Source organism: Ictidomys tridecemlineatus, chromosome 1, assembly GCF_052094955.1.
Source record: "Ictidomys tridecemlineatus isolate mIctTri1 chromosome 1, mIctTri1.hap1, whole genome shotgun sequence".
NCBI classification, from domain to species: Eukaryota; Metazoa; Chordata; class Mammalia; order Rodentia; family Sciuridae; genus Ictidomys; species Ictidomys tridecemlineatus.
The window spans coordinates 88,477,757-88,505,398 of NC_135477.1; the positions used below are offsets into that span (position 1 = coordinate 88,477,757).

A 27,642-nucleotide genomic window follows, 5' to 3' on the forward strand; every position below is an offset into this window, starting at 1 on the left:
TACCTTATATAATAGACTTTTTATTTATCTCCATGACAATCTTCATTGGCACTTTAAAGTTTCAACATTATGTCTAGTAAAATGTTCTACAGTATAATATCTTGAGTTTATAGGCCCAAATTGATAAATTTATGTTTACAACAAAAATTATTGCTACTTTGGAATAAATACTGTTTCAATTTTTTTCATGAGAAATACATTACAGTTTTCTTAAAAAAAAAAAATCTGCCATGTGGGAAAACATAATCTACATAAGGTCTGGGAATAGCAGAATTACTGTAATGAAAAGTTATATTTTCAAATAAAATATTAAAAATATTTTTTGTTGTTTTACTGATATGTCATATATATATCTATATCTAGACATGACATAATTATATTTAAAATTCCACAAATAATTTCAATGATTTTACAGAGAAAATTATACTTTTCTTCTTTTAAAAATCTCATTTTAATTAAATACATAATGAACATCTTCTAAATAAATTATTTGAAAGGTAAAAAGGTAACTCACCTTTCTTTTTCTCTATAAATGACCCCACTTATTCTAAAGTCATAGCCACAGAAAGAACTGACAGTTTACCACCGGTCACCTATTCTATTAGATATTACATCTAGTTTCTTAGATTGCTTAGATACTATTTGGCTTAAAAACATGAAGTAGTCCAAATTGATAGCTTTTAAATCTATTTAATCTTGAATATAAAATTATTAGATTTATTTCTGAGGGAAAATGCAGAAGGTACGCAGTTGATATATTTTTGAGCTAGCCACTTCTTCAGGTTGTAAAGTCATTTGCCTGCTTTTAGCACCCTCTGCAGGTGAACCAATATTATGCATAACTTAGGTGTCATTAAAAAACAGTAAAATAGAACCCTTATGGAAAGGATTACAATGAAGGTGATTAAACAGTGAAAAAGTAAAATGAATTGAATTTTCTTAGTAGAGGCAAGACAAATAATGTTTGTGAATTATCTAGTTTATTTAAAAAGTAGAATATGCGTTTCAAGACTAAATCGATATTTGTCTATCACCATACTACTGATGAACAGGGAAACTAAAATATAAAAGGTTACAACTTGATGATCATATTAAGAGTATTCAAATTAAAAAGCACTGGAAGATAAAATAAAACTCTAAACTTACCATCCCTGTTGGAGAGCAGACATACCAGGCCATTGAGACAGGTGTCTGTGACTTCCGAGATGTTGGTTGCACATCTGCCTATAGTCTGAATAGTGGCTGCTGCAAATTGTTTATCCTGACTTTTCACGTAGGTCTAAAAAATATTATTTAAATTACTTTACACATTGGTGCTACCAAGTGAACTCAAAAAAACCCTATTTTACTAAGCTTTGTCAATGCATAAGAATTCCCGAACACATAATATTCTCTAAAGCACAACAGGATGCCCAACTGATGACTCAATTGTTTTTTCTTTTTCCCCCTCTTAAAGACTGTGCCTATAGAAAAGACGCATTTTCAAACCAGGCTCATTCACCTGTGGCCACAATGGTTTGAGACTCCAAAACAGATAGTGGGGAGCAGTCACCCAAAGATAGCAATTAGTTTTAGGGCAAGGTTGAAAGAGATGATGAGAATTCTCTCTTTGGAGGTTTCAGTTCATTAAACCACCAGCATCTGTGATCTACCAGGGTGGGGGAACACGACCCACTCTTACAGAAACACTAAATCTAAAAATGGGGCTAAAAGGAAGAAAAGAACCAATATGCTATTAATAGTTTACTTTCAAAGGGTATCAGAATGGTTGTAAAACTACAATAGCTACAGTGAATGGTACTTGAATAAATAAATAAATAAATATGCAGTTTAAAATAAAGTAAAACAAAATAATTTTAAAATGTTTTCTTTAAAAATATACTATAAGTGGTATATTTATAAAATTTAAAGAAATCAATGGTTTAGTACAAAACCAAACATATTTTCACAAAATTTAATCTAACCTATGTAACTTCAATTTGATTAGAACTTTCCTAATTTAAAACTAAGCTTTCATTATTTACAGAAATGATATACTTTTAAAATACATCTTTATATTTTATATATTATTTATAACTGAAATTTTAAATCCCTTTTGACTTAAATTTCTAAGATTTCCAAACTCAAATGAGAAGTAACCAATATAAAATTAACACTATGGTAATCTAAAATGCAAAAAAAGAATATATATTAAAACAGTATCTAAATGACAAATAAAGAAGAAAATCTAAGGATATCTTAAAATATATAAATTTAGTAACAATGTTACCAAGAAACTGATTAAATGTTAAGGAAATTAATTAGTTCCATGAAGACCAGTTATATTTTAAAATATTTCTATATAGATTACTAAAATCTCATAAAAATGTATTTATGAATCTTTAGAAAAAACTCCCTATTTTACTCAGAGTTATTAAAAACAAATTGTACATAACCACAAACAAAACACATAAACAGAGAAATAAGGTATTAAAATTTAGACAGTAATACAAATGAATACAGGAAAGTTAGGGACATAGCTCAGTGGTAGAATGCTTGTCTAGCATTGTGTGAGGCCCTAGGTTTAATTCCCAGTGAAACATACACACACACACACACACACACACACACACACACACACACACACACACCCTGATAAACAAAAGTAAGTACATGAAGTTGAAGAAAGAATGTATTTAAAAGTTTGGCTGGACATGGGCTGCAATAAACATCCTGACAGTAAATGAAATAACTGGATTAACAACATTCTGAAATAGAGCAACTGAATAAACTCTATAAAACCCAACTAACCACTACTCTCTTCCCACAATCCCTATAACTTGACAAAGGACAATGAAAGGATACCCAAAGAGATACAAAGGACAAGAGGAAAAAGGTCTTGATTAGATTAAAAATGACCAAAACATAATAAAAATAATAAAATTATAAGAATGACACAAGACACTAACTAAAAAAAAAGTTTAAAATTAAAAAAAAAGTAAATAGCAGAAAGATCAGTAAAATAGAGAGAAGGAAACAGGGGAGGGAGGCAAGGTGGAAAAGGGAAATACTGGGGACTGAATTAGAGCAAATTATATTTCATGCGTTTTAAATTAGGTTAGGATGAATCCTAATGTTATGTATAGTCAAAAAGAAACATTAAAAATAAAATAAATGTAATAAACTTACACTGAGGGTGATAAAAAGAATCAAATTCAAGCAATAACCTACAGCTACAAGAAAACTGGACAAAAAATTGAAATATTATATTTTCAGGCATGTGAATATAAATGGGCCTAAAAACATCCCAATTTTATCAGGAATTTTTCTAGAAAAAATATACAGCACAAAAAGTAGAGTAATCCAGTTTAGAACACCCAAAGACATCTCAAAAATTTCTCCTACTCCTGAAAACAGTATAAAATCACATAATTATAAATAAATATAGTGAACACATAAAAAAATTAATATAGTCTTAAGGATGAGTATATCAACAAAATAAGTTAAATTTAAAAAGTTGAGGTTTGATTTTTTTTTTTAAGAACTCTTGTTAGTGGGTAGAATGTAGTTTTTCATTGTGAAGAAACTGCTGAGGGGATATAAAACTCACAACAATGATACAAGGCTTTGTATTGCTGTGTTCCATTGCTAAGGTTTTAGATCTGACCCTTCTATCATAAAGGGTATAATGTCCATGAAACAATTACTGAATAATACTTTTTAGAGAAATTTGGGTAGGAATCATCTCTTCTATCAGTACAAATAGTTTAAAAATGCAATTAAAAAATCAATATAAAAACAACAATTTAAAAAATTATGGTAGAACAAGTATAAACCAAAAGACTTTTGTGTTCCACATGAGCTAAGAGTTTCCTAAAAAGTCAAAGGTCAAACAAATAGGGACAATCAAAATTTCATGCATGGAGAGTAAAGAAAGGCCTACTTATGATGATAGTGTCAACAGATATAATGATAGTGTAGATAAATAGAATCCTTACCAGAAACAAAATTTTGAACAAAGAATTAAAAGCTAATATCTTTCAAATTTTAAGAATATCAAATGAAATAAAATACCATTCTTTTTTAAATTAAATTATATTTATTCTTGAAAATTTGTCAGTTTCATAGTTGTTAATCTTGTCCCAAATCACTATTTTATTATACAATTACAAGATTGAGAAAGATGTAAGAGTGAATATATTTTATTTTTTTATAAATATATATTCTTAAGTTTTAGGTGGACACAATATCTTTACATATTTATGTGGTGCTAAGGATTGAATCCAGTGCCTCATGCATGCTAGGTAAGCGTTCTACCACTGAGCCACAACCCCAGTCCCAAGTGAACATATTTTAAACATTATTTTATAATTAGTATTGTATACAAACCTGAAATTCTCGTAAAAGAGTTGATATGTTGGCTTCATTTGCTAAGTTTGTCAAAATTTCAAGCTACAGTAGAAAAAGAGAAAAGAAGCATCTTAAAACACAAATAAATAGATGAATTAATAGAGGCTAGGCATTTATCTTTTTTAAAAACATTTATTTTTTAGTTACAGGTAGACACAATATCTTTATTTTATTTTATGTAGTGTTGAGGATTGAATCAGTGCCTCACACATGCTAGGCGAGCATTCTACCTCTAAGCCACAATCCCAGCCCAAAACTAGGCATTTAATTCAAAGTTAATTTCTATTTTTTAAATAAAACTCACATTGTCACAAATGTGATAAGGCATTATATTCTTCAAGTGAACTTAAGTCTGTTTCCTTATGTCTACAAACTGAAGACTAGATAATTATATAGTTCTCAAAAAAATAATTAAGAAAAGCAGAAGCCTACATCTTCACTGTTTATCTTAACTTTACAATTTAAATCTAATTAAACTAAACAATTTAAGCAAGTTTGACTTTTGTTTTCACTAATGAAGTTAGGAAACAACATTTATGTAATATTTCTATTTTCTAATAAAAAAAAAACAAATAATTCTCTTGTTTCACACTCCTATCTCCTACCATCCCAAAGACTTAGATCCTTTAATTATCTGGGTTTACAGATATAAATGTGAAGTTACAAGTTCATCTCAAATGGCTCACTAAAAATATTTGGTTTTTCTCGTAAAAATAAATTAATCTGAAGAAAGGCAAAAAAAGAGAACAGAATACACGAGACAAACAGAAAACAAAAGATGTAGACATAAACACATTCAGAACGAGAATTACATTAAAAGTAAATGATTTTGGGCTGGGATTGTGGCTCAGCGGTACAGTGCTCCCCTAGCACGGGTGCGACAGGGGTTCGATTCTCAGAACCACATTAAAAAAAAAGAAGGCATTGTGTTGTGTCCATCTACAAAAAACATTTTCTCTCTCTCTTTTCTCTCTCTTTAAAAAAAAAGTAAATGATTTAAATACTCTAATTAAAAGACACAGAATGTCGAAAATGTTCTTTACATAGTCTGCGTACAAGCTATTGATTTCTCTATTATATATTTGGAATATTTTCTACAGGTTATAATTTGAGTATTCATTTAATTTTAATGAGAATATTTTAACTTTTCAGACAACTTTAAAAAACCAATCTGAGACAATCTGTGAAAACAATCTATGAAAAAGCTACATGTATAATACAAAGAACTGTTTTTTCTCTAAACCACTTGAGACTAGAGTTGCTAATATGTTGTTATATTGTACCCAAATACTTCCATATGTACTTCTGATAAACATGGACAGTTTCTGCAGACCACAAAAAAAATCAAGAAAATCAGGAAATTAAAATTAATGTCTACAAATTGAAGACTATGCTATAGTCTTCAATTTATATACTATAATTGTAAATTATGCATTTTATTGTCTAATAATGCATAATGAAAGGATCCAATTCAATTCCACATACAGTATTTAGTTGTCTCCTTCAGTCAGTTCTTTAGTCGTTCAACTTTCATAACCTCAAAACTTTTCATAATTATAAACCAGTTTTTGGTAAAGTATCCTTTAATTTGTGTTCTAAATTTTCTTATCATTAAACTCAGTTTTCATGTGAATAATTTCCACTTCAGTATTTAATAATAGGTCATCCTTTCCTGATTGGTTTGTAATGTCTTTTATACAATACAACATATGTGGATGGAAGGACAGCAGAATAAAATAGACATTATTATTGCTGTGGGTATATAATGTGACTAAATGACCAATGTAATTCTACAACCTGTACACTGAGAAAAATGAGAAATTATATCCCATCTGATTCAAATGTATATGTCAAAATCATTGTAGTGTCACGTGTAACTAATTAAAACAAATTAAAAGAAAAATAAATTTTAAAAAATGTGGAAATGTTTCATATGCATAACTATGTTCCTAGGTTTTCTAGTCTATTCTATTTACTTTTCTGTCTAAATGCCAAAGGGTTTAATCACTACAGCTTTATATTTAAAGGTAATCTAGATTATAATTATCATTCCCTGAAAATACTCTTTCATAATCTCAAGTTAGCAAACTGTTATTTGTCTAATCCCAACTTCAACCTACCAATCCACCTAGCAACAGTAACAGAAAGTTCAAAAAAGTTCATCCAAATTTCACCTTTCTCAGTTCTCCCAGAGAATTAGCCTCATCATTGCATTTATAACAGCACTCAATCCAATCTATCATTTAACATACACAGTACAAAAATTATCTATTTACTCTTTCAATAATCTGTGAGTTATTCAAGGTACAGGTAGGTAGCACTGTCTTAACTTTATATATTTTTAAATTTTTTTCTGTTGTAGATGGACACAATAACTTTAGTTTTATTTATTTTTTAAGTACTGCTGAGCATCAAACCCAGAGCCTCACGCGTGCTAGGCAAGCACTCTACCACCGAGTTACGACCCTAGCCCCTTAACTTTATATTTTTTATGTAGCACAGTAGCTAGCAATGTAATAATAGAGATTGGAATATGTAAAAAAAATCCTTGAATGTATCTACACTGAACTCCATTTTGCATACGCTAGAAGTTACAGAAATATTTCTTCAAAGTATACAGTGTTAAGAGTATCTGAAAATTAAAAGCATACACACCTTCAGTGTCTTGATCATAGTTGGATCAGTTGACCTAACATAGAAACTCTTCAGGTATGGTTCAAACATACCCTAAATTGAAAAAAGAAGCATGTAAATACATATATGATGCATGAATTTGCTTCTTAAATTATATATTCACAATACACATACCTTTCTTTGAATTGACATAGTTGCTATATTTTGTAGGACAATATACTGCACCTCCCTAGAAGTTAAAAGAGATTTTAAGTAAATAGTATAATAATGAAAAAGCTTGAGCAGTAACTTCATAATAAATGAAATTCCTAAATATAATATTCAAAGTTTCTACTAAATCTTACATATTTAAGCTTTATTTAATATGAATTTTTCCTATAAAGTACTAAAAATTAAACGTGACACATCATAATGAAGAATAAAACCAATATAAAATCATGACCTACCTATTGCTACGAAGTAAGCGCACTAGTGATTTAGAAATAATGCCAGCTTCTGATTTTGGTGATATGTGCCAATACAACTGAGCAACTGCCATAACCACCTACAAAATAAAACATGAAAATAACAGGAACTTTGAACATTTGAGCACTCTACAATTCCAAATACCTTCTTATACATTATTTCCTTTAAACTCCTTTAAAATCCCAGTGAAGTAAAATGAAATGTGTAATTCTGCAATGAGTTAGAGAAGCTTCCCCCCCCAATAATTCATGTCTACCCTCTAAAAGTGATCCTGTTGAGAAGTGGAGTCTTAGCAGATGTCAGTAAAGACTGAGATTGGCTGGATTGGCATAGGCCCTGAATCCAATGCAAGTGTTCTTACAAGACAGAGAAAAAGGCAAGGTAAAGAAGATGCAGAGATTAGAGGGAAGCTTCTCTACAAGGCTGGGAATGCCAAAGTTGCAGAAACCACCTAGAGAATAGGAAAGAAGCAGTTTCTCCCTCGGCACCTCTAAGAGAAACTAGTCCTATTTCTATCTTGATTTTGAACGTTTGGCTTCCTGAAACATAAGAGATTAAATTTCTTAATAAATTTCTAATAAAATTTCTTTCATGTTGTTTTAATCCACTCAGGTTGTGGCAATTTGGATAGCAACACTAGGAAACTAATTTATCTTCAGAAAAGAAAATAGATGTTAAATGAACTGCCCAAGATGTGACAGCCAGCAGAAAACAAAGCTCCATGCTCATCCTAGTACTGCTGCTGCTGCTGCTGCTGCTGCTGCTAAGACTAGGAATCGTTACAGAATTGTAAGCATGATTTTGTAAATGAAACCAGATTTTTTAGGATAACAGTAAAAAATAGGTGAAATAAAAAACAACAAAAAATATAAGTTATAAAAAAGGAATTAATACTACTTCACTTTTACTAGGTCCATAAAGACCTGATAAATATGTGGCAGGAGTTTTATGTATTCCTAAATAGTATACAGCACATGAAGGTGCTTGAGGTAAAAAGTTTCTTTGAAAACTGAAAAACACTTTCAACTATTTTTTTTTAATGCAGTTTCTAAAAGACAGTGGAAAGAACTAGATATAACTTTCCTGTGTTCACATATGAATACACCATTAGAGAAACTCCACATCATGTACAATTGTAAGAATGGAATCGTAATTAGAATATGTTATATTCTATGTCTGTATAAATATGTCAAAATACATGTATATCAAAAAATAACAAATAAAAAAAAATTTAAGACAAATGCAGTTTACAGGGTCCTAAAATTTATTTTTGTTTAGCACTTTTAAAATATTTAAAATTTTTTTATGGTTTTAAATGGACAGAATGCCTTTATTTTACTTGTTTATATTTCTGTGGCTAAGGATGAACCCTTTGTCATATATGCTAGACAAGAGTTCAATCCCACCCCTAAAATACTTTCTTACAAGAGTGAAGTAGCTTACAGATATTAGTTGGGAACTTTAGAAATATAAAAATATTTAATTTCTTCACTTGTAATTTATAAAGATAATTTAACTACAGCATAAACTTTCCTGAATTTAAAACATTATGTGAAAATGTCAATTAATGATAGATCTAGTCTACAAGGTGATAGTCATTTTTTAAAAATACTAAAACATACAGTTGGCTAGTATTAGTACATTACCGAAAGAAAAGCTGAAGCTTAATTTTAATATTTTTTACAGACAAATATTAAGGTCTTTTCCATTACAAGTCTAATCCTACTGGCAAGAATGTAAACTGTACATTCTTCATATGTTGAGATTTCCTTTGATATATTATCTGTTCTCATATATTGGGTAGACTGTGCCCAAATCCTAAAAGATTTCCTCAGTATTTATAAATCCAAGCTTAAAGATTCAATAGTCAGGATTTAAAATGTACAGGCTAATTTGTAAAACATCTAGAAGAAAGCTCCAAATTCTAGAAGGACTAAAATAACCATACAGGCCTTCTACATTTTCCAGTCACATTATGCATACTCTTAATAAAGTACATGCTATAAGCACTTTCCTATGCCCCCCCCCTTTTTTTTTGTACTGGGAATTGAACCCAGGGGCACTTCAGTATTGAGTTACATCCTCTTTCCTTTTTGATTTTTATTTATTTTATTCTTGCTAAGTTGCAGAGACTGGCCTCGAATTTGCAATCCTCTTGCCTCAGCCTCCTAAATCACTGGGATTAGAGGCAAGCACCACAACACCTGGCTCACTTTCCTATTCTTAACTATTCGTGCTGCTATCATTTTACTTAGACTATTAGAATAGTCTCCTAATATTCTGCTTCCTGTATCTATCTTCAATCTATACAGCACTAAGTTTCCTGGAACAAATTCTCAAAGTCTCTGCAAACTAGAGAATAAGCTTATTAAAAACTCTACTTACAATTCTTTTAAAAAATTAGCCTTGACTTACATTTAGCAGCATCAAAAAACAAGGTACCAAAATATACTGGGGGAAAAAGAAACTGTCTCTCTATTGATGACACATCATCAAATAAGCAGGGAACTCAAAAAATATGAGGACAAAAAGTGCAAACTATCTCTACATGTTTACCATAAGAATATCAGTAAGTATTTCAATTACAAAATCTCATTTAAATATGATGGTTTCGATAAACAATCAGAACTTGTATCTAATTGTTCTATCTTTTAAAGCCTCTAAAGTCTTGCAGTGTCCTTCTCGGTTTTTCTGACTGCTTCTTTTATTGTTTCATTTCGTTTTTTTCTTTCATACCCCGTCTTTACTATTAAATGTATCTAAAGGCTTAACAGATTCAAGTTATTGTTTTGTGCTTTATTTATTTATTATTTATTTAGTGACCTGGGGATATAGCTCAGTTGATTTTAAAGGATAATTAGAATCAACCAGCATGAATTGTAATGAAATTTCATTGAAACAGAAAGGTAATAAAGACTGGCTAGAAAAGAAAAAAATTAAAAAATACTGTGTACAACCAGATACAGTGGAGCATGCCTGTAATCACATTAAGTCATGAGGCTGAGGCAGGAAGATGGCAAATTCTGGGCCAGCCTAGACAATTTAGCAAGACACTGTCTCAAAATCAACCAATCTGGAAAGCAGTATGGAGATTCCTTGGAAATGAAACCACCATTTGACCCAGCTATCCCACTCCTTGGTTTATACCCGAAGGACTTATAAACAGCTTACTACAGGGACACAACCACATCAATGTTTATAGCAGCACAATTCACAGTGGAACGAACCTAGATGACCCTCAGTAGATGAATAGATTTAAAAAAATGTGGTATGTATATACAATGGAATATTACATGTCATTTGCAGGTAAATAGATAGAGTTGGAGAATATAATGTTAAGTGAAATAGGCCAATCCCCAAAAACCAAATGCCTAATGTTTTCTCTGATACAGAAGGCAGATTCATAATGGGGATGGGGAGAGCAAAGTGGGAGGACAAGATGAACTTTAGATAGGGAAAAGGTGAGGCAGGGGCAAGGAGGGGGCACGGGGCTAGAAAATATGGTGGAATAAGATGAACATCATTATCCTAAGTACATGTATGAAAACACGAATGGTGTGACTCTACTTTGTGTACAAAGACATGAAAAATTATGCTCTATTTGTGTAGTATGAATTGTATTGCATTCTGCTCTTATATAACTAATTAGAAAATTAAAAATAAAACAAAAATTAAAAAACAATAAATAGAGTTTGGGAAGCACCTCAGTAGTTCAACCTCCAGTACTGCTTAAAAAAATAAACAAATAAACAAAACTGTGGACAATGTGATTTTTATCTTGGTTAATTAAAAAAATACACATACCCGTATATGTAAATACATGTATATTTATGAAGACAAAAAGATTCAGGAGAAAATGCACCAAATGCTTTTCTCTGTCTTTTCTTTATTTGTTAATTTTTCTAGTCTATGCCTTCTAATTTTCTACTGTATACAAGTATTCTTCTAAAATATAAAACATTATTTAAAATCAAAAGGTGTCAAACAAAAAAGCCCTTAAAACCCAAATAAAGGTGAGTTTTAATTTTATCACTACCAATTTAAGTTTACTAGGTGTGAGGGATAATTTCTGTTATACTTTGTGTCTTAAGTTTTCTTCCAGGTAGATACAAAAATTAGGGACTAATATTAGATCTACTACTCTCAGGCATGAGAGAATGAGAAATATACATACTCCTTGTATAAGGATTAAAGATATAATCTAATCAATAGAGAAGCAGCTTGAGCTCTTAGGAAAAGACAATTCACAAAACCAAAAAAAAAGTAATGAAGTCTATTAGGTCAACAACAATTAAACTAGGTATTCTCATCCAAACCTAATTTTGCATACCTGGAAACAGTGAAGGCTGAAATATGATGAGGTAGTACCTCTCAGAAATTAGGTCTCTAATCTGTACCTCATATGCCATGCTATATTTCCAACTATCCATTATGTGTGCTGGGCTTGTAAATAAATAAATAATAAATGTTCTATTAGCATGCTCAGATGTGATTACTGAATTTACATGCTTTTAATCACTATTTTTAAAAAACCTGTAAATTATTTCTTATATGGGTTTTAACATACCGCTGCATTCCTGCTCTGAAGTAAAGGCTTTGTATTTCTAATTAAGAGTCTATGGTCTGGATCCATAGAATATGGCTTCTTCCTGTCTTCAGTCTTTTCCTTCAGTTCATCATCAGATTCATAAAAATTCTTTTCATTGTCTTCTAGACCATCATCCTACAAGGAAAAATATCCAATCCTAAGATTAGTTCAGACTTTGAACAGCCTAAGTATTACATTCAAAGAAAACTTTAATTTTTTTTTCATAATAACATTCTACTTTGGGGGTAATTTAAAAGTATTATACAACCTATATGGAATAAATGCTTTGGTTTTTTTCTCATATGTTATATAACACATTAACTGCCATTTTGTGCTAAAATGCTTTTATTTTATACAGAGCAAATCTTTGAATATTAAATTCCCATAGAAATTCCCATATAGCTCAAAGGGAACAATGGACCATAAGATTTTAAAAAGACTTACAACATGAGAATAACTGAAACCAAAAACCATTTCCATAAATTGTTAATCACTCTGTAACTAGATCAAAGAGTCAGAAAAAAAGAGGAGCATTTTTTGATTAGTAACATAAAAGAAACAATAATAAAGCTTAACAGGTAAGAACTAGTGATTAAGTGAGTTCCTGAGTTGTCATGAAAAAGTCTTAGAGATTTATGAATACCCATAGGAGTTGATTCTAGGCTTTTGTTTTAGATTATTAAGTACACCTTCTTCCCCAAAATAAAAAGAAAGCAACACAGAACTTATAAATTCACACATACAACAGGCCTTGGAAATTGCTTTCCTCTAAAAAGCATGTGTTAGTTACATAAGAGAAAGATGAGTGACCTAAAACCTGAGCAGAGCTTTCAGTAGACACACAAAAATACAGAAATAAAAACTGCAGCTTCAGATTCACCAAAAGGACAATTTTACTAACTCTCCTAGTTTTTGGTTTAAAAGTTAAAGAGTCTACATCGTAAGGAGCAGAGTTGATCAGACTGAAGATCAGCTTTGAATCATCAGCTCAGTCCACAACCGAGGATTGCAGATTCCCTTACCTAGCACCATGCCATTAGCAGACCAAAATCCATCATCTAAAACTTCAAAGTAGTTCAATCATTTATCAAGAAGGAAACAGTGGTATCATTAAGGGTCAGAATACTGTTTCCATTTTGGAGGAAAAGCAAGATATTAAGTGAAGGCAAGAGGGGTCTTCTGAAGTATAATGCTAATTTCTGTTTTGCTTCTAATGCATGCATTTTTCTGTATATATTTCTTTTTTAAATTTTGATTTGTTATATATGACAACAGAATGCATTACAATTCATATTACACATATAGAACACAATTTTTCGTATCTCTGGTTGTACACAAAGTATAGTCACATCCTTCGCGTCTTCTTACATATACTTAGGGTAATGATGACCATCACATTCCATGGTCTTTCCTACCCCTATACCCCCTCTCTTTTCCTCCCTCCCCTTTTCCCCTTTGCCCTATGTAGAGTTCATTTAATCCTCCCATCCCCCCCCACACAGCATATTATGGATCAGCATCCTTAAATCAGAGAAATCATTAGGCATTTGGTTTTGGGGGATTAGCTAATTTCACTTAGCATTACATTCTCCAGCTTCATCCATTTACCTGCAAATGCCATGATTTTATTCTCTTTTAATACTGAGTAATATTCCATTGTATCTATATACCACATTTTTCTTTATCCATTCATGTAATGAAGGGCATCTAGGTTGGATCCACAGTTTAGCTATTGTGAATTGTGCTGCTATAAACACTGATGTGGTTGTGTCCCTGTAGTATGCTGTTTTTAAGTCCTTTGGGTATAGACCGAGGAGTGGGATAGCTGAGTCAAATGGTGGTTCCATTCCAAGTTTTCCAAGGAATCTCCATACTGCTTTCCATATTGGCTGCACCAATTTGCAGTCCCACCAGCAATGTAGGAGTGTGCCTTTTCCCCCACATCCTCATAAACACTTATTGTTGTTTATATTGTAAGAAAAAAGTTAATTAAATGAATATAAACCAAGAGAAACAAAGAGAATAAAAACATACAAACAATCTAGAAGAGGATAATCAGGGGAATTTCTAAAAATGGACTATGTTATAAACTGAATTCTTGTGACCACCTAAAATTCATATATTGAAACCCTAATCCCCAGTATGATGGTATTATAAGATAGGACTCTGGGGAGGTAATAAGTCATGAGTGGGATTAGTACCTCCTCAAAATCAACCCCAGAGAGCTCTCACCCTCTTTCCACCATGTGAGAACAGAGCTAGAAGATGGCCACCTCTGAATCAAAAAGCAGACCCTTATCAGACATCACAGCTGTCAGCACCTGGATATTAGATTTGAATCTACACAACTGAAATAATGTTTGTTGTTTAAATCCAAGTTTAGGATACTTTTGTTATACTAGCCTGAACTATGATAGACTATAGTTAATATGTTCAAGGAATTAAGTGATAAGATTCAACTTTGGGCAGGGAATTCAACCCAGTACAATTTTTACAGAAAAGTTTGTATCAATTCATATATCATTTTTATATGAAGGGCTATAACTCCAGCAAGTGATTATAGAGTTAATTAAATTTGGCAATCTTTTTAAAATTTCAACTTGACTGATTCTACCTATGGAATACTTCTGACTTAATCAGAAGATTTCTGAACTCTTAGAGAAAATAGACTGAACATTTAAATACATTAAATGGAAAACCCAAAGTTTATACCTTGAAGAATTTTGGATAGTGTTTTTAAAAAATCACTCTCAAGTAATATAGTATATATATGATGGAATAAATTTTACTTTCCCCTTAATCAGAAATAGAAAAAGTGGTGCTGGTTAAGCAAGTAAGGTAAATGATATATTATTAAAAATGATTAGTCTGCTTAAAAGTAAAAACAAATGAGTTTTACAGACTTTGAAGCCATAGGCAGAAGTTTCCATTGACTCTACTTCATATGTTAACCATATTTCATAAACATAAAAGAGAGATGAACCAATTTCAATATATCCCTAATGTATATTTGAAAGCAATATTTCAGAAATTATAGTTTTAGTAGAACTGTTTAATCTTCAGAACTTATTCTATACTTTATATTTCTTATGTAGAGATTGATATTAAACAGTCTCAATTATACATCTATGAATTTGGAACTAAGTATAAAGGCTCCTAATACATAGCTATTATAAAACTTTTATACATTGTTCTATGAATTAATCCCTTTTCCAGAGTACTTTATACATATTATTTTAAACATGTTGATAGTTTAGATTCTTAGCACATAGATAATAAAGGGCAAAACTTAAAAAAGAAATAAAGATTAAATTATATTTCCATTGTCAAGGGATAGGAAAAGAGAAATGTGTTTTAGAAATATTAACACTTGAAAGGTTAAAAAAGGGCCAATTACCTGGTGCCTAATACAAGAAAAAGTAGGCCAAAATCTCCATCATGTCAGATTAGGCCCCAACTTCCTTAATAAGACTCCTATAGCACAAGAATTAAAACCAAGAATCAATAAATGGGATGGATTCAAACTCAAAAGCTTCTTCTCAGCAAAAGAAACAATGAGTGAAGTGAATAGAAACCATACAGAATGGGAGCAAATTTTACCATATGCACATCAGAGAGAACACTAATCTCTAGGATATATAAAGAACTCAAAAATCTTAACTCCAAAAAACCAAATAACTCAGTCAATAATGAGCCAAGGAACTGAAGAGACACTTCTCAGAAAATGATATACAATCAATCAACAAATATATGAAAAATGTTCAACATCTCTAGCAATTAGAGAAATGCAAATCAAAACTACTCTAAGATTTCATCTCTTTCCAGTCAGAGTGGCAACTATTATGAAGACAAACAACAATAAGTATTAATGAGGATGTGGGGGAAAAGGCACACTCCTCATGGCTGATGGAACTGCAAATAGGTGCAGCCAATATGGAAAGCAGTATGGAGATTCTTTGGAATACTGGGAATGAAATCACCATTCATCCCAGCTATCTCATTTCTTGGTTTATACCCAAAGGACTTAAAAACAGCATACTACAGGGACACAACCACATCAATATTTATAGCAGCACAATTCACAATAGCTAAACTGTGGATCCAACCTAGATGTCTTCCATTACATGAATGGATAAAGAAAAATGTGGTAGATAGATACAATGGAATATTACTCAGCATTAAAAGACAATAAAATTACAGTATTTGTAGGTAAATTGAAGGAGTTAGAGAATATCATGCTAAGTGAAGTAAACAAATCCCCAAAAAACAAATGCTGAATGTCTTCTCGGACATAAGGATGCTGATTCGTAGTGGGGATGTGGGGGAACATGGGAGGAATAGATAAACTTTAGATAGGGCAAAGGGGAGGGGAAAAGAGTAGGCAGGGGCCTAGAAAAGATGGTGGAATGAGATGAACATCATTACCTTAAGTACATGTATGAAAACACGAATGGTGTGACTCTACTTTGTGTTCAACCAGAGACATGAAAAATTGTGCTCTATTTGCGTAATATGAACTGAATTGCATTCTGTTGTCATATATAACAAATTAGAATAAATAAAATAAAATCCAAAAAAGGGTCAATTATTACATTTGTTATTTCTATTGATCCTAATAAAATAAGGCATTATCCCACATGAAATTTCTAGCTGGTAATAATTAAAATATTTTAATTATTAATTAATAAATATTATTATTTCATGATTAATTATGGTATTAATCATAAAATTTTATTAATATTATAGTTTTTTATAATGTGGCAATTTTTCTAAACTATACAATCACTCAGCAATGCCAGCTTTCCTCCCATGTAATACTGACATTTCTATTCCAGGACTAGAACCATTTGATTGAAATCTGACTGATACAGAAAACATTACCAATAATCCATAAATCCTATCTTTTATACTTTGAAAAATTGGTTCTAGAGCTAAGGCAATCAGAATTAACCTAGCTTATCAAGTATTTTAATAAACAAAAACACTTCCAAAGGCAAAGCTGAAATCTTTGAGCAATAAAAGTAAATAACAATAATATTAATCATAACCTCGAATAAAAGTTATCTATAAGTTCATACTGATATAAACAAGTGACTTGACTATCAAGCAAATGGGTGAGAAAGGATAAATCTTCCCTACAAAAGAATTTTAAATAGTAACTATGATAACACATGAATAAGTATTGAAGGTCTGGAATGCGGTTCTATGGCAGCATCACTTCCATACTCCAAGGTGATGTGCATCTCCAACAGCCTATACAGAATTAAAAGTGTCTCCCAATGTATTCATGTATTGAATGATTAGATAAGGAGTTCCATTTATAATGAGAAAACAAATCCCCAAAATAGATGCAATAAAACTGCTTAATAAAATCAGTATAAAATGTTCCATTTATAAATCGGCAGTTTATTTTTCTGTTTTAAAATACATTATGAAGGGCTGAGGTTGTGGCTCAGAGGTAAAGCACTCACCAGAAATAAATATATTGTGTCCACCTATAACTAAAAAATAAATATTAAAAAATACATTATGAAATGAAAGTATATTATGTACAACAGACTATAATTTTTCCATATATCTTAAAAATACCCATCAAAGTGGATTAGGAAAAAACCTGCTTTAAATTCTTCCACGTGGAAAATAAGAACCAACTCACAGAAAAAACTCTGGTTTCTGTAAAGATGATTTTAGAAATACAATCTCAAATAGATATAGATGAAATTATTTATCTAGAATTTTATATGAAATCTGGGAGTGTTATGGAGGTTAAGCTGAAACAAAAGCAGCCATGAATTGATACACTATGAACCCACATGATATGTGTACAGGCATTCATTACATCATTAGCCTTACTGTTGTGTGTTTAAATTTTTCTAGAATTGAAAACACAAGAGATTAACTTCAAATTCTTATTATAAAACTCCAGCAATCAAGACAGTGTGGTATTACTAGAGGAATATATAAAAATGTCAGTAGAACAGAATAGAAAGCCCAGAAATAGATTGATACAAATAGTCAACTACATTCACAAAAAGAGCCAAGATAACACAATGAAGAAAAAGACAAATCTTTTAAACAAATATTGCTGGGACAATTGGATACCCACATGTAAAAAAATGAATCTGGACACACACCTAATTATTTTCACAAAAAATTAACCCAAAATGGACCACAGATAAAAACGTAAAACATAAAACTATATGGGGGCTGGGGATGTGGCTCAAGAGGTAGCGCGCTCGCCTGGCATGCGTGCGGCCCGGGTTAGATCCTCAGCACCACATACCAACAAAGATGTTGTGTCTGCCGAGAACTAAAAAAAATAAATATTAAAATTTCTCTCTCTCTCTCTCTCTCTCTCTCTCTCTCTCTCTCTCCTCTCTCTTTAAAAAAAAAACATAAAACTATAAACTTCTAGAGGATAGTACAGAAGAAAATCTAGATGAACTTGAATATGGCAGTTTCTAGATACAACACCAAAGGTACGACCTGTGAAAGAAACATTTGATAAGCTGGTCTTAATTAAAAACTTTGTGTCTGAAAAAGACAAGGTCAAGAGAATTAGGAGCAAGTCTACAAAAAAAGAGAAAATATTTACAAAAGATCCACATGATAAAGAGCAATTACCAGGGGCTGTGGCTCAGTGGTAGTACATTTACCTGGCATGTGTGAGGCACTGGTTCGATTCTCAGCACCACATACCAATAAATAAAATAAAGATCTATCAACAACTAAAATTTTTTTTTTAAAAAAGAACAATTACTCAAAATAAACCAAGAACCCTTAAACCTTGAGAACAGTAAACAGGTAGTACAATTTTTTAAATGAGCTAAATACCTAAACAAACACCTCACCAAAAAATACACAGATGGCAAATAAGCATACAAGATATTCTAAGTCTTATATCATGAGCAAACTGCAAAATGAAATGATAATAGAATAGTACACACCCATTAGGATGGGTTAGGCAGGAGGGAGCCATGAATGGGCAAAGCACAGAAGACTATGAGGATAACAAAACTATTCCATGAAAAAAACAATGGAGTATCCATGTCATCATATACCTGCCAAAATCCATAGGATGTAAAATATCAAGTATGAACTGTAGTATAAACTATGGGTTTTGGGTAATAAAAAATGTTTTAATGTAGGTTCACTGATTGTTTTTAACATGTTAAGAAGGTGGAGGTTTAGCATTTGTAGGAAACTGCTATGTTTTCAACTCTGTACCTATAAATGTTCTTAATTTTTTTAAAGCATATTTTTAAAAATGGTGAATTTAATATATCTGAATCCATGTCATATGGGTCTCCCTCCACTCAACTGTGCCACTCAAATGTTGGGAGAAGAAACTGAATAAACACAGCTTTCATTTTGCTCTAAAATATTCACCTTGAGGTGACAGAAATGTTGTTACATTAAATATAAGTTTTATGAAGGCAAAAAAATCCATTTTACTCTACAAAATTTTGGAAAAGATACTCTTTATATAGCCTTAAAGTACTATTATATAGATTTAAGAAATATTTTAAAAATTTGAAATGATAAGTATCATAAGTAGTAATACTGTCTATAGATTTTGTGCCTGAAGTTCAAATACAAATGTTCACAGACACTGCAGTAAGTCGGTATTTGAACCCACAATTTTATACTCTTAAATAATCTTTGTTTTTTAGAGGAATATTAAGACACAAGGAGATGGTCATTTAATCTGAATGGATTTGCTAACACTTAATCATAAACTACGGTGTATTTGTCAGTTCATAATGAATAACAGAGAAAAGCTAAAACTGCACACAGCAAAATTTGCTTGTATCTAAAAGTTGATAAAAGGATAAAATATTTTTGAAATATACACACTTCTGCAACATGTGACCAGTAACACTAGACTTAGTAAAAATAATAGTGGGGCTGAGGTAATCTTTAATAAACATTTTCACAAAAACCTCTGAATCCTTTCTATAACTCCATGAAATTTACAAAGCAGGTATTTACTATCTTTTTCATTAATGAAAGAACTAAGGGGCAGACAATTTACATGAATTCTTAATAGTCACAAAGATTAAAAGTGAAGGGGCTAGAACTTGAAATCAGGATTGAATATTCTTGTCTCCTTTATTATCCTGGCATTTATAACAGTCAATTAGATCACACTGAATGTACCCACTTGATTTCTGAATTCCAAGATAGTCAGAAGGGCTGCAGCTATCCTTAAGACAGGACAAAACAATTGCTATAGACAGGTGGGTATTTTAGAATATGCCTTAATATTTTGTTTTAGATTTTTTGGTTTTGGTACTAGGGATTTAATACAGGGGTACATTATCACTGAGCCACATTCCCTGCCCCTCTCCTTTTTTTTTTTTTTTTAAATTTTGAGACAAGTCCCCACTAAGTTGCTGAGGGCTTCACTAAGTTACTGAGGCTAGCCTCAAACTTGGAATCCTTCTGTTTCAGCCTCCTCGGTCACTGGGATTACAGGTGTGCACCTCCATACCCAGTGTGCCTTATTAAAAGTGATTCAGGAGAACCCATCGTGACACTCCCATATGTTATGATCTGTATTTGAAATGTCCCCTAAAAGCCTATGTGTTAAAAACATGATCTATTTGATGGGATTAACCCACTTTATGGATTAATCCGTTGACAGCTAGATGGACTACTTCGAGGTAGGACCTATTTGGAGGAGTAAGTCATTGGAGGCATGCCCCAGAAGAGTTTACCTTCTTCTTATTTATTCTCTCTTCCCTTTTCTCGCCCTTTTGCACACCCCCACCACCATCTTTCTGGCTGCTATGAGCTGAGCAACTTTCTTGCACCCTTCCACCATAATGTTCTGCTCCACCTCAGTTCCAGAGCAAACAGAGCCTACCATGATCTGATCTATGAAACCATGTGCCAAAATAAAATTTTTCTTCTTCTAAGTTTATCTTGTCAGGTAGTCTGGCCACAGATGAAAAGCTGACTGATATACCATGTAATCTGAGATACTATATTAGTCATTTCAGACTGTTACAAAAAGTTACCAGAGAGTGATAGCAAATGAAGAACATCTCCTGGCTGGAAAACAGCCACTTCACATAGTGGAAAGAGTAAAGCAAGCTCTCTGATGTCTATTCTTCTAAGGACACTACTTCCATCATGAGGTCGTCTTAAACCTAATTAGTTCTCAAAGGCTAAATACCATCACATTGAGAATTAGGGCTTTAACATAAAGCTGGAAGTAATGCAAACATTCACTCCATCACAAATACCACAGAGGCATATTAGAGATTCCTCTCTCTTTTATTGGGTTAGATATGACTAACCCAATAGATAAGACTAAGTAATTAACAGCATCATAAACACTTAGAAAAGTTAGCTATTGATATGGAAAGCACATATTATCAAAAATGAATTCACACAAAATAACTTTTTCACGTTTAATAAAACTTTCAACTTTTTTCTGAAAGAAGAAAAAAAAGTCAAGTCTTCTTCCCCCAAATTCAGTTCTATGTAAAAGAATACAAAGTGTGAATACTGCTTTGAGATTTTTTTTTTCTTTTGTGAGGAAACCGCTATGCTATTCACCTTACATGTTTTATAATACAGCCCAGTAACCACCATACCACACAGGTGGATGTGTGGATTTGAGGACCATTGAACACTAAATCTCCCCCAATACATCACAATTATGGAAACACCTGTGCACAGTAACTTTGGGTTGAGCCACTATGAAAATTCACAGTGTTCAATTGCCCACAACACTTCTCATTTCTTATGACTTCATGTTCAGCTCTAGTATGTAAGAAACAAGCTTTCTGAATACAATAGTTTCCAAACTTTGTTACTGAGCAATCTGGAGGATCTACATAAAACATATTTCAAATTTCTCTGAAATAAATATGCTCAAGACACATGTCAGACTTAGGGCTAAGGGTTCCAAGACATGATAAATAAGTACTTTAATTATTTGAAAACTAATCTACACTTAATGCTGTAAATTTTTTTAAGTATCACTTTTTGTTAAGCTCAATGCATTTTAGAGTAGCTTTCATTCAATCACAAATCATGAAATAAAATTAAAGTAAAATTTATCATGATTCTTCATGTATATATTATTTCTTTAATCCCTGAAACAAAGAGATTTTATTGGGAACAGGAAGGCAAATCTGTAATGAATTAAAATCAATAAATTTAATTCTCATTTAGGATATAAAAACAAATGGATTGAAGCAGATGGGTAATAATGTTTGTGGAAATTCTGCAAAGAAGGGAAAAAATCAGTAAAGAGAGAGAGAGAAAGAGAGAGAGAGAGAGAGAGAGAGAGAGAGAGAGAGAGAGAGTTTAACTCCTGTGGAAAACTCCAATACTTACAGAGATATGAAAAACTGTGACCTAAAAAAAAACTTCAATACTTAAAAAAATTATATATACATACACACACACATACACACACACACACACACACACACACACACACACACACTTACTTAAAATTCTAAATGAACTGAGGGCAAGGAACTAGAATTCCAAGAAACAACAATTTAATGTTTCTTAAAAAGCAAAATCAAAAACAGTGTTAAAAAAATCTATACATAAAATATAAAATTTTGTAAAGGACCATTTCATTTTCATTAATTCCAAATATCCATATATCTAAATTAAAGGACACACTTTAATCACTAGAAAAAGCTATGTAAACAAGTTTTTAAAAGGTATGGGGCAGGCCACATTCTTATGGCAGAAGCCAGCAGTTCTACTCCTAGAGAAAGGAAACTACATGTTCACTTTAAGATCTGTGGCACTGAAGGCAAGGGTTACAGCTCCACAGGTATACAAAAGATTTAAGATTCAAAAATAAGCAAGCTACTCTGTGACTGCCAAAGGGAGAGGGAAAGGAGAGACAGGGAAGGAGGGATAAATGTGGGTTTGAATATATAAAAGGAGGAACAAGAAAGTTCAAACTTTGACTTTTTTGACCTTTCAATTATCTAGCTAACACTTTAGGATTAAAAAGCTTAAATTTCCTAACCTCAAATCATCTCAGAAATAAATACTCCTTTATTAAAATATCCACAAAGAGAAATCACCAAGAAATACATACTAAACCAAACAAAATGACTAAAATTAATAATAACATCACCATATAATGGTGATGATGTTAAATAACCAAAATCCCCATTTATTGTTATAATCAAGAATATAATCATAGTTGTTGTGGTCTGAATGTGACCCCTGCAAATTCTAAGGGTTAACCCCCAGTATTTGGAGATATTCCCATTATCTACAAATGTGATTGTATTTGGAAACAGGGTCTTTAAAGAGGTGATTAAATGTTTTTAAAAAATTAAATTTGTCTAATTAGTTATATATGACAATAGAATGCATTTTGACATGCTGTACACAAATGGAGCACAACTTCTCCTTCCTCTGGCTGAACACAGTATGAAGTCACAACAGTAGTGTAATATAGGGTAATAATATCGGTCTCATTCCATCATCCTTTTCCTTCCTACCCTCCCTCCCCTCCCCTAAATTAGCCCCTAATCCAATCTGACTACTGTCAGAGGAGGAGATCTGGGCAGGCACAGAGACACTGAAGATGCATATGTAAAGTGGAAACATCATGTGAGGACACAGAGAGAAAGTGGCTATTTATAAGCAAAGGACAGAGACCGCAGGAGAAACTAAACCTAGTAACTCCTTGATCTCTGATTTCCAAATTTTAGAACTGTGAGGAAATAAATTTAAGTCACTTGGTCTGTGATATTTTGTTATGACAGCCATAGCAAACAAAACAATAGTATAACGACTTTAGAAAAGTCGAGGAGGGTCTTATAAATTTAAAATATATCTACTATAGGACACAAAAATCCTAATGTAGGCATTGATTCAATATATATCAAAGTAGAGCTCCACAAAAACACCTGTATAAGAATGTTCCTAACAGACTTATTATACTAGGCAAAATGGAAAAAGCGTAGTTATTCATTGATATGAGAATGGATAAACTAACATATTGCAATGTAATATTATTCAGATAAATACTGAAAAATATTATTTAGAAAAATATTTTAAAATGAAAGAAGTACCAATACAACAAAATGACTCAATCTCCAAAATATTATGCTGAGTAAAGGACAACTTGCCAAAAAGAATACAATATAATCTAATTATATAAAGCTCTATAATATGCTAAACTAATCTATGTATCAGTAAACCATGTTTCACAATTACATTCATGTTTCTGCAAGGTCAGAACTTGACCAACCTAAATTAACAGATGACTCTTAAAATGTTACAGACAGACATCCAAGGAGATTTAAAAGTTTTTCTCCCATTTATTTAAATTTCAAAGGGTAATTAAAAAAAAAAAACAGACATTTCCCTTCTTTTCCCATGGCACCTCTCTCCTTCTCTATTCTCCATTCTCTTTCCCTTCCCACCTCCACCTCTGCAAAAGCAGTCCTAAGATACTTATAGCCCTCTTTCTCATACATGCAGGTGACACTGGCTCTTACAACATATTATAAAGAGGAAAGATCATGTGAGTACACAGACAAAAAGTAATTATCTATAAGCAAAGGACAGAGACCTCAGAAAAAACTAAACCTACTAATTCCTTGATCTCTTGATGGGTGATCTCCCCATCACCCTCATGGGGAACTGGAGTGTAGGGAAGTTACTCTAAGATGAACTGTAAGTAGATAAAAATCTTTTCTTTGATCCAGACATTGTGATTTCTACTTTCTTGTACACATGTGTACATTATATGTAAGCCATTATGTACACATATATATAGCTCAGATTCTTCACTTTTTGAACTCAACACTATAATGAGGGAAAAAATATTTGCCTCTGTGGGAAAGCAGTGGGAACAGCATTAGTCTGGAAGAATAATGGTAAAATTCCATGCCATAAAGAATTGTATTATTAACATATACACAATTATTAAACCTCTAAAATTTGTACTTCATTGTGAAAATGTCATAACAACAAAAGGAAAAAAATCATCCTTTTAAAGTTCAAAACATGGAACTTCAGTTAATGATATGCATATGGAAGTGTTTAGGAGTAATTTGTGTTGAGGTCTGCATCTTATTTTTAAATGCATAAAAAATTCAGATGGACTAATGTTTCAATATAGGAAATGCATTAGTCTCCCCATTTCTGAATGCTACTTTTGCCAGGTATGGATTTCTTGGTTGACCATTTTTCTTGTACTGCTTCAAATATGTTTCTTCCATTGCCTTCTGATAAGAAACCAGCTGTTACTCTTATAGAGGAAATCTTGTAAATAATGAGTGACTTTTCTTTTGGCATTATCAAGATTCTCTTCTTTGTCCTTGGGCTTTCAACAGTTTGATAATATGTCTCTGTATGGATCTGATAATTTTCCTACTCAGAACTTGATGAGCTTCTTGAATGTATAGATTCATGTCTTTCATCAAATTTGGAAAGTTTCCCATCATTATTTCTTCAGATGTTCTCTCTCCCTCCTTTCCTTTTGGAATATCTATTATGTGTTGACAGTGTTCCACAAGTCTCTTAGGCTCTATTCATTTTGTTTCATTCATTTTTAAAATTTTCTACTCCGCAGATAAGATCTTCCAGCTGGTCTATCATCAAGTTCACTGATTCTTTTTCTGCCTGTTCAAATCTGCGAATATTTAATTTTAGTTTCTGAACTTTTCAGTTTCAGAATCTCTTATTTGATTCCTCTAATTTCTCTCTCTTTACTGATATTCTCTATTTAGAGAGATATCAACCTCCCGACTTCATTCAGTTGTTATAGCATATTCAGGACAGTTGATTTACAATCTTTGCCTAAAAAAAATTCAATGTCTATGTTTCCTCACGTACAGACTCCATTATTTTCTTTTTTATCCTTTAATGAAGCAAACTTTCCTATTTCTTTGCATGCCTCCCAAATTTCTTTCTGAAACTTGGATATTCTTAGTAGTATAATATAGTAATTCTGTAAATCAAATTCTGCCCCCACCCTAGGGTTTCTTATACTGCTTGTGGAAACAAGTTTTCTTTCCTCACTTAGAGATATTTCAATACTATTTTTGAGAATTTGTATTCTCTGTCACTTTTGGTCACCTGCAGTCAACTAGTAATTTGAGAGATTTTCTTAATTTATTGGGGGGAAAAGTCTCCCAATTATTGTAATTGTGCTATCTGTACTAACATGTAGTTGACCCACTTATAACTCTGCCTTAGCCATTATTTCCTTATGTAGAGCTTGAAAGTCAGAAGTAAAAACTTAGGTATTTATCAGGTATTTATCAGGTCTTTCTGAGAATGCATCTAACATTAAACACGCAATGGGCTTTCAAGATTCCACAGTATATGCAAGAGCTTGTCAAAAATCCTTATTGCCCCAAATCACTTCATTCTCCAGCCTTTCATTCCAGGTTTTTGGTTATGTCTATTGTTTATCCCAATTAATATCTCTCATCTTAGGTGATATTAGTTGATCATTTGCCCTGAAATCTAATTTAGACAAAATAAAGACACTCTCTTTACATTAGGGATTCCACAGAGAGGTCAATACAGATAATCACAACTCTTTCTCTGTTCACTCCAGCCTCAGAAACCTATGCTATGGATGTGAGCTGCTATCTTCAATACTGCCACCAAATGGCCAAAATTCAAATATTCTTTCTTTCTTTCTTTCTTTCTTTCTTTTAAAGAGAGAGAGAGAGAGAGAGAGAGAGAGAGAGAGAGAGAGAGAGAGAGAGAGAATTTTTAATATTTATTTCTTAGTTCTCGGCAGACACAGCATCTTTGTTGGTATGTGGTGCTGAGGATCGAACCCGGGCCGCACGCATGCCAGGCGAGCGCACTACCGCTTCAGCCACATCCCCAGCCCCAAATATTCTTTCTAAATTGTGATCTCTTCAAAATTTTATTAAGTTATCATGTAGGAAATGGTAGACAGTGTTGACTGTCTTCAACAGTGAATCCCATCAGGGTCTTTTTTCTTGAAAACAGATTTTCTGCAAGGACTATGCAATCACATGTTTGAGAAGAAACCATCTGGCTCCCAAGACAAGATAAGTTAGTCAATTATAACACTCCCATTGTAGGTGATGGGTTTAGAAGTGGCATGTAATGCAACTAAGGCTAATGGGAAGTAATAGGAAACGTGAGGTTAGTAGGGTGTGTAGTGATGAGTGGGAAAGAATAACTTTCACTTAAAAAGCATGAAGACATTGACCTATAGCTGAAATGTACTTCATAGAATTAGACTTTCAGCTTTCACTGATGCAATGCCTTGACTGGATTAACTTTCTGGAAAACTATTTTTAAAATCAGCAATCTAAAGATATTACAGAACAATGAGATAGCCAAAAATGAGAAAAGACTCTACCCACAAAAGATGAATTTTAAAGTATGAGATAAGTGAATTTGCAGGTTTTTGCCTTACTGCACTCCCTAATCCCATGTAACTAATAATAGAAAAATCATACTTTACTTGTGTAGGAGTAGATAACAGTCAAAAAGTGGTAAATTACAGAAGGGTGAGAAACCACAGAGGGGTGAGACCCCTGGAAATGCATGTAAATATCATACACTAG

At 32.2% G+C, this 27,642-nt stretch overlaps 1 protein-coding gene across 2 annotated transcripts in view; it reads right to left on the reverse strand.

Annotated features, from left to right (window-relative positions):
* Ap3b1 (adaptor related protein complex 3 subunit beta 1) overlaps positions 1–27,642 on the reverse strand; it is a 239,841-nt gene that overhangs the window by 135,239 nt on the left and 76,960 nt on the right. For both annotated transcript variants that reach the window (XM_005328985.4, XM_040271866.2), the window contains exons 8-13: positions 12,056–12,211; positions 7,470–7,567; positions 7,198–7,252; positions 7,045–7,116; positions 4,369–4,431; positions 1,147–1,279 (exon numbers count right to left, since the gene is read on the reverse strand). In XM_005328985.4, coding sequence (XP_005329042.1) covers positions 1,147–1,279; positions 4,369–4,431; positions 7,045–7,116; positions 7,198–7,252; positions 7,470–7,567; positions 12,056–12,211 — 577 coding nt within the window. The remainder of the gene's footprint in view (positions 1–1,146; positions 1,280–4,368; positions 4,432–7,044; positions 7,117–7,197; positions 7,253–7,469; positions 7,568–12,055; positions 12,212–27,642) is intronic.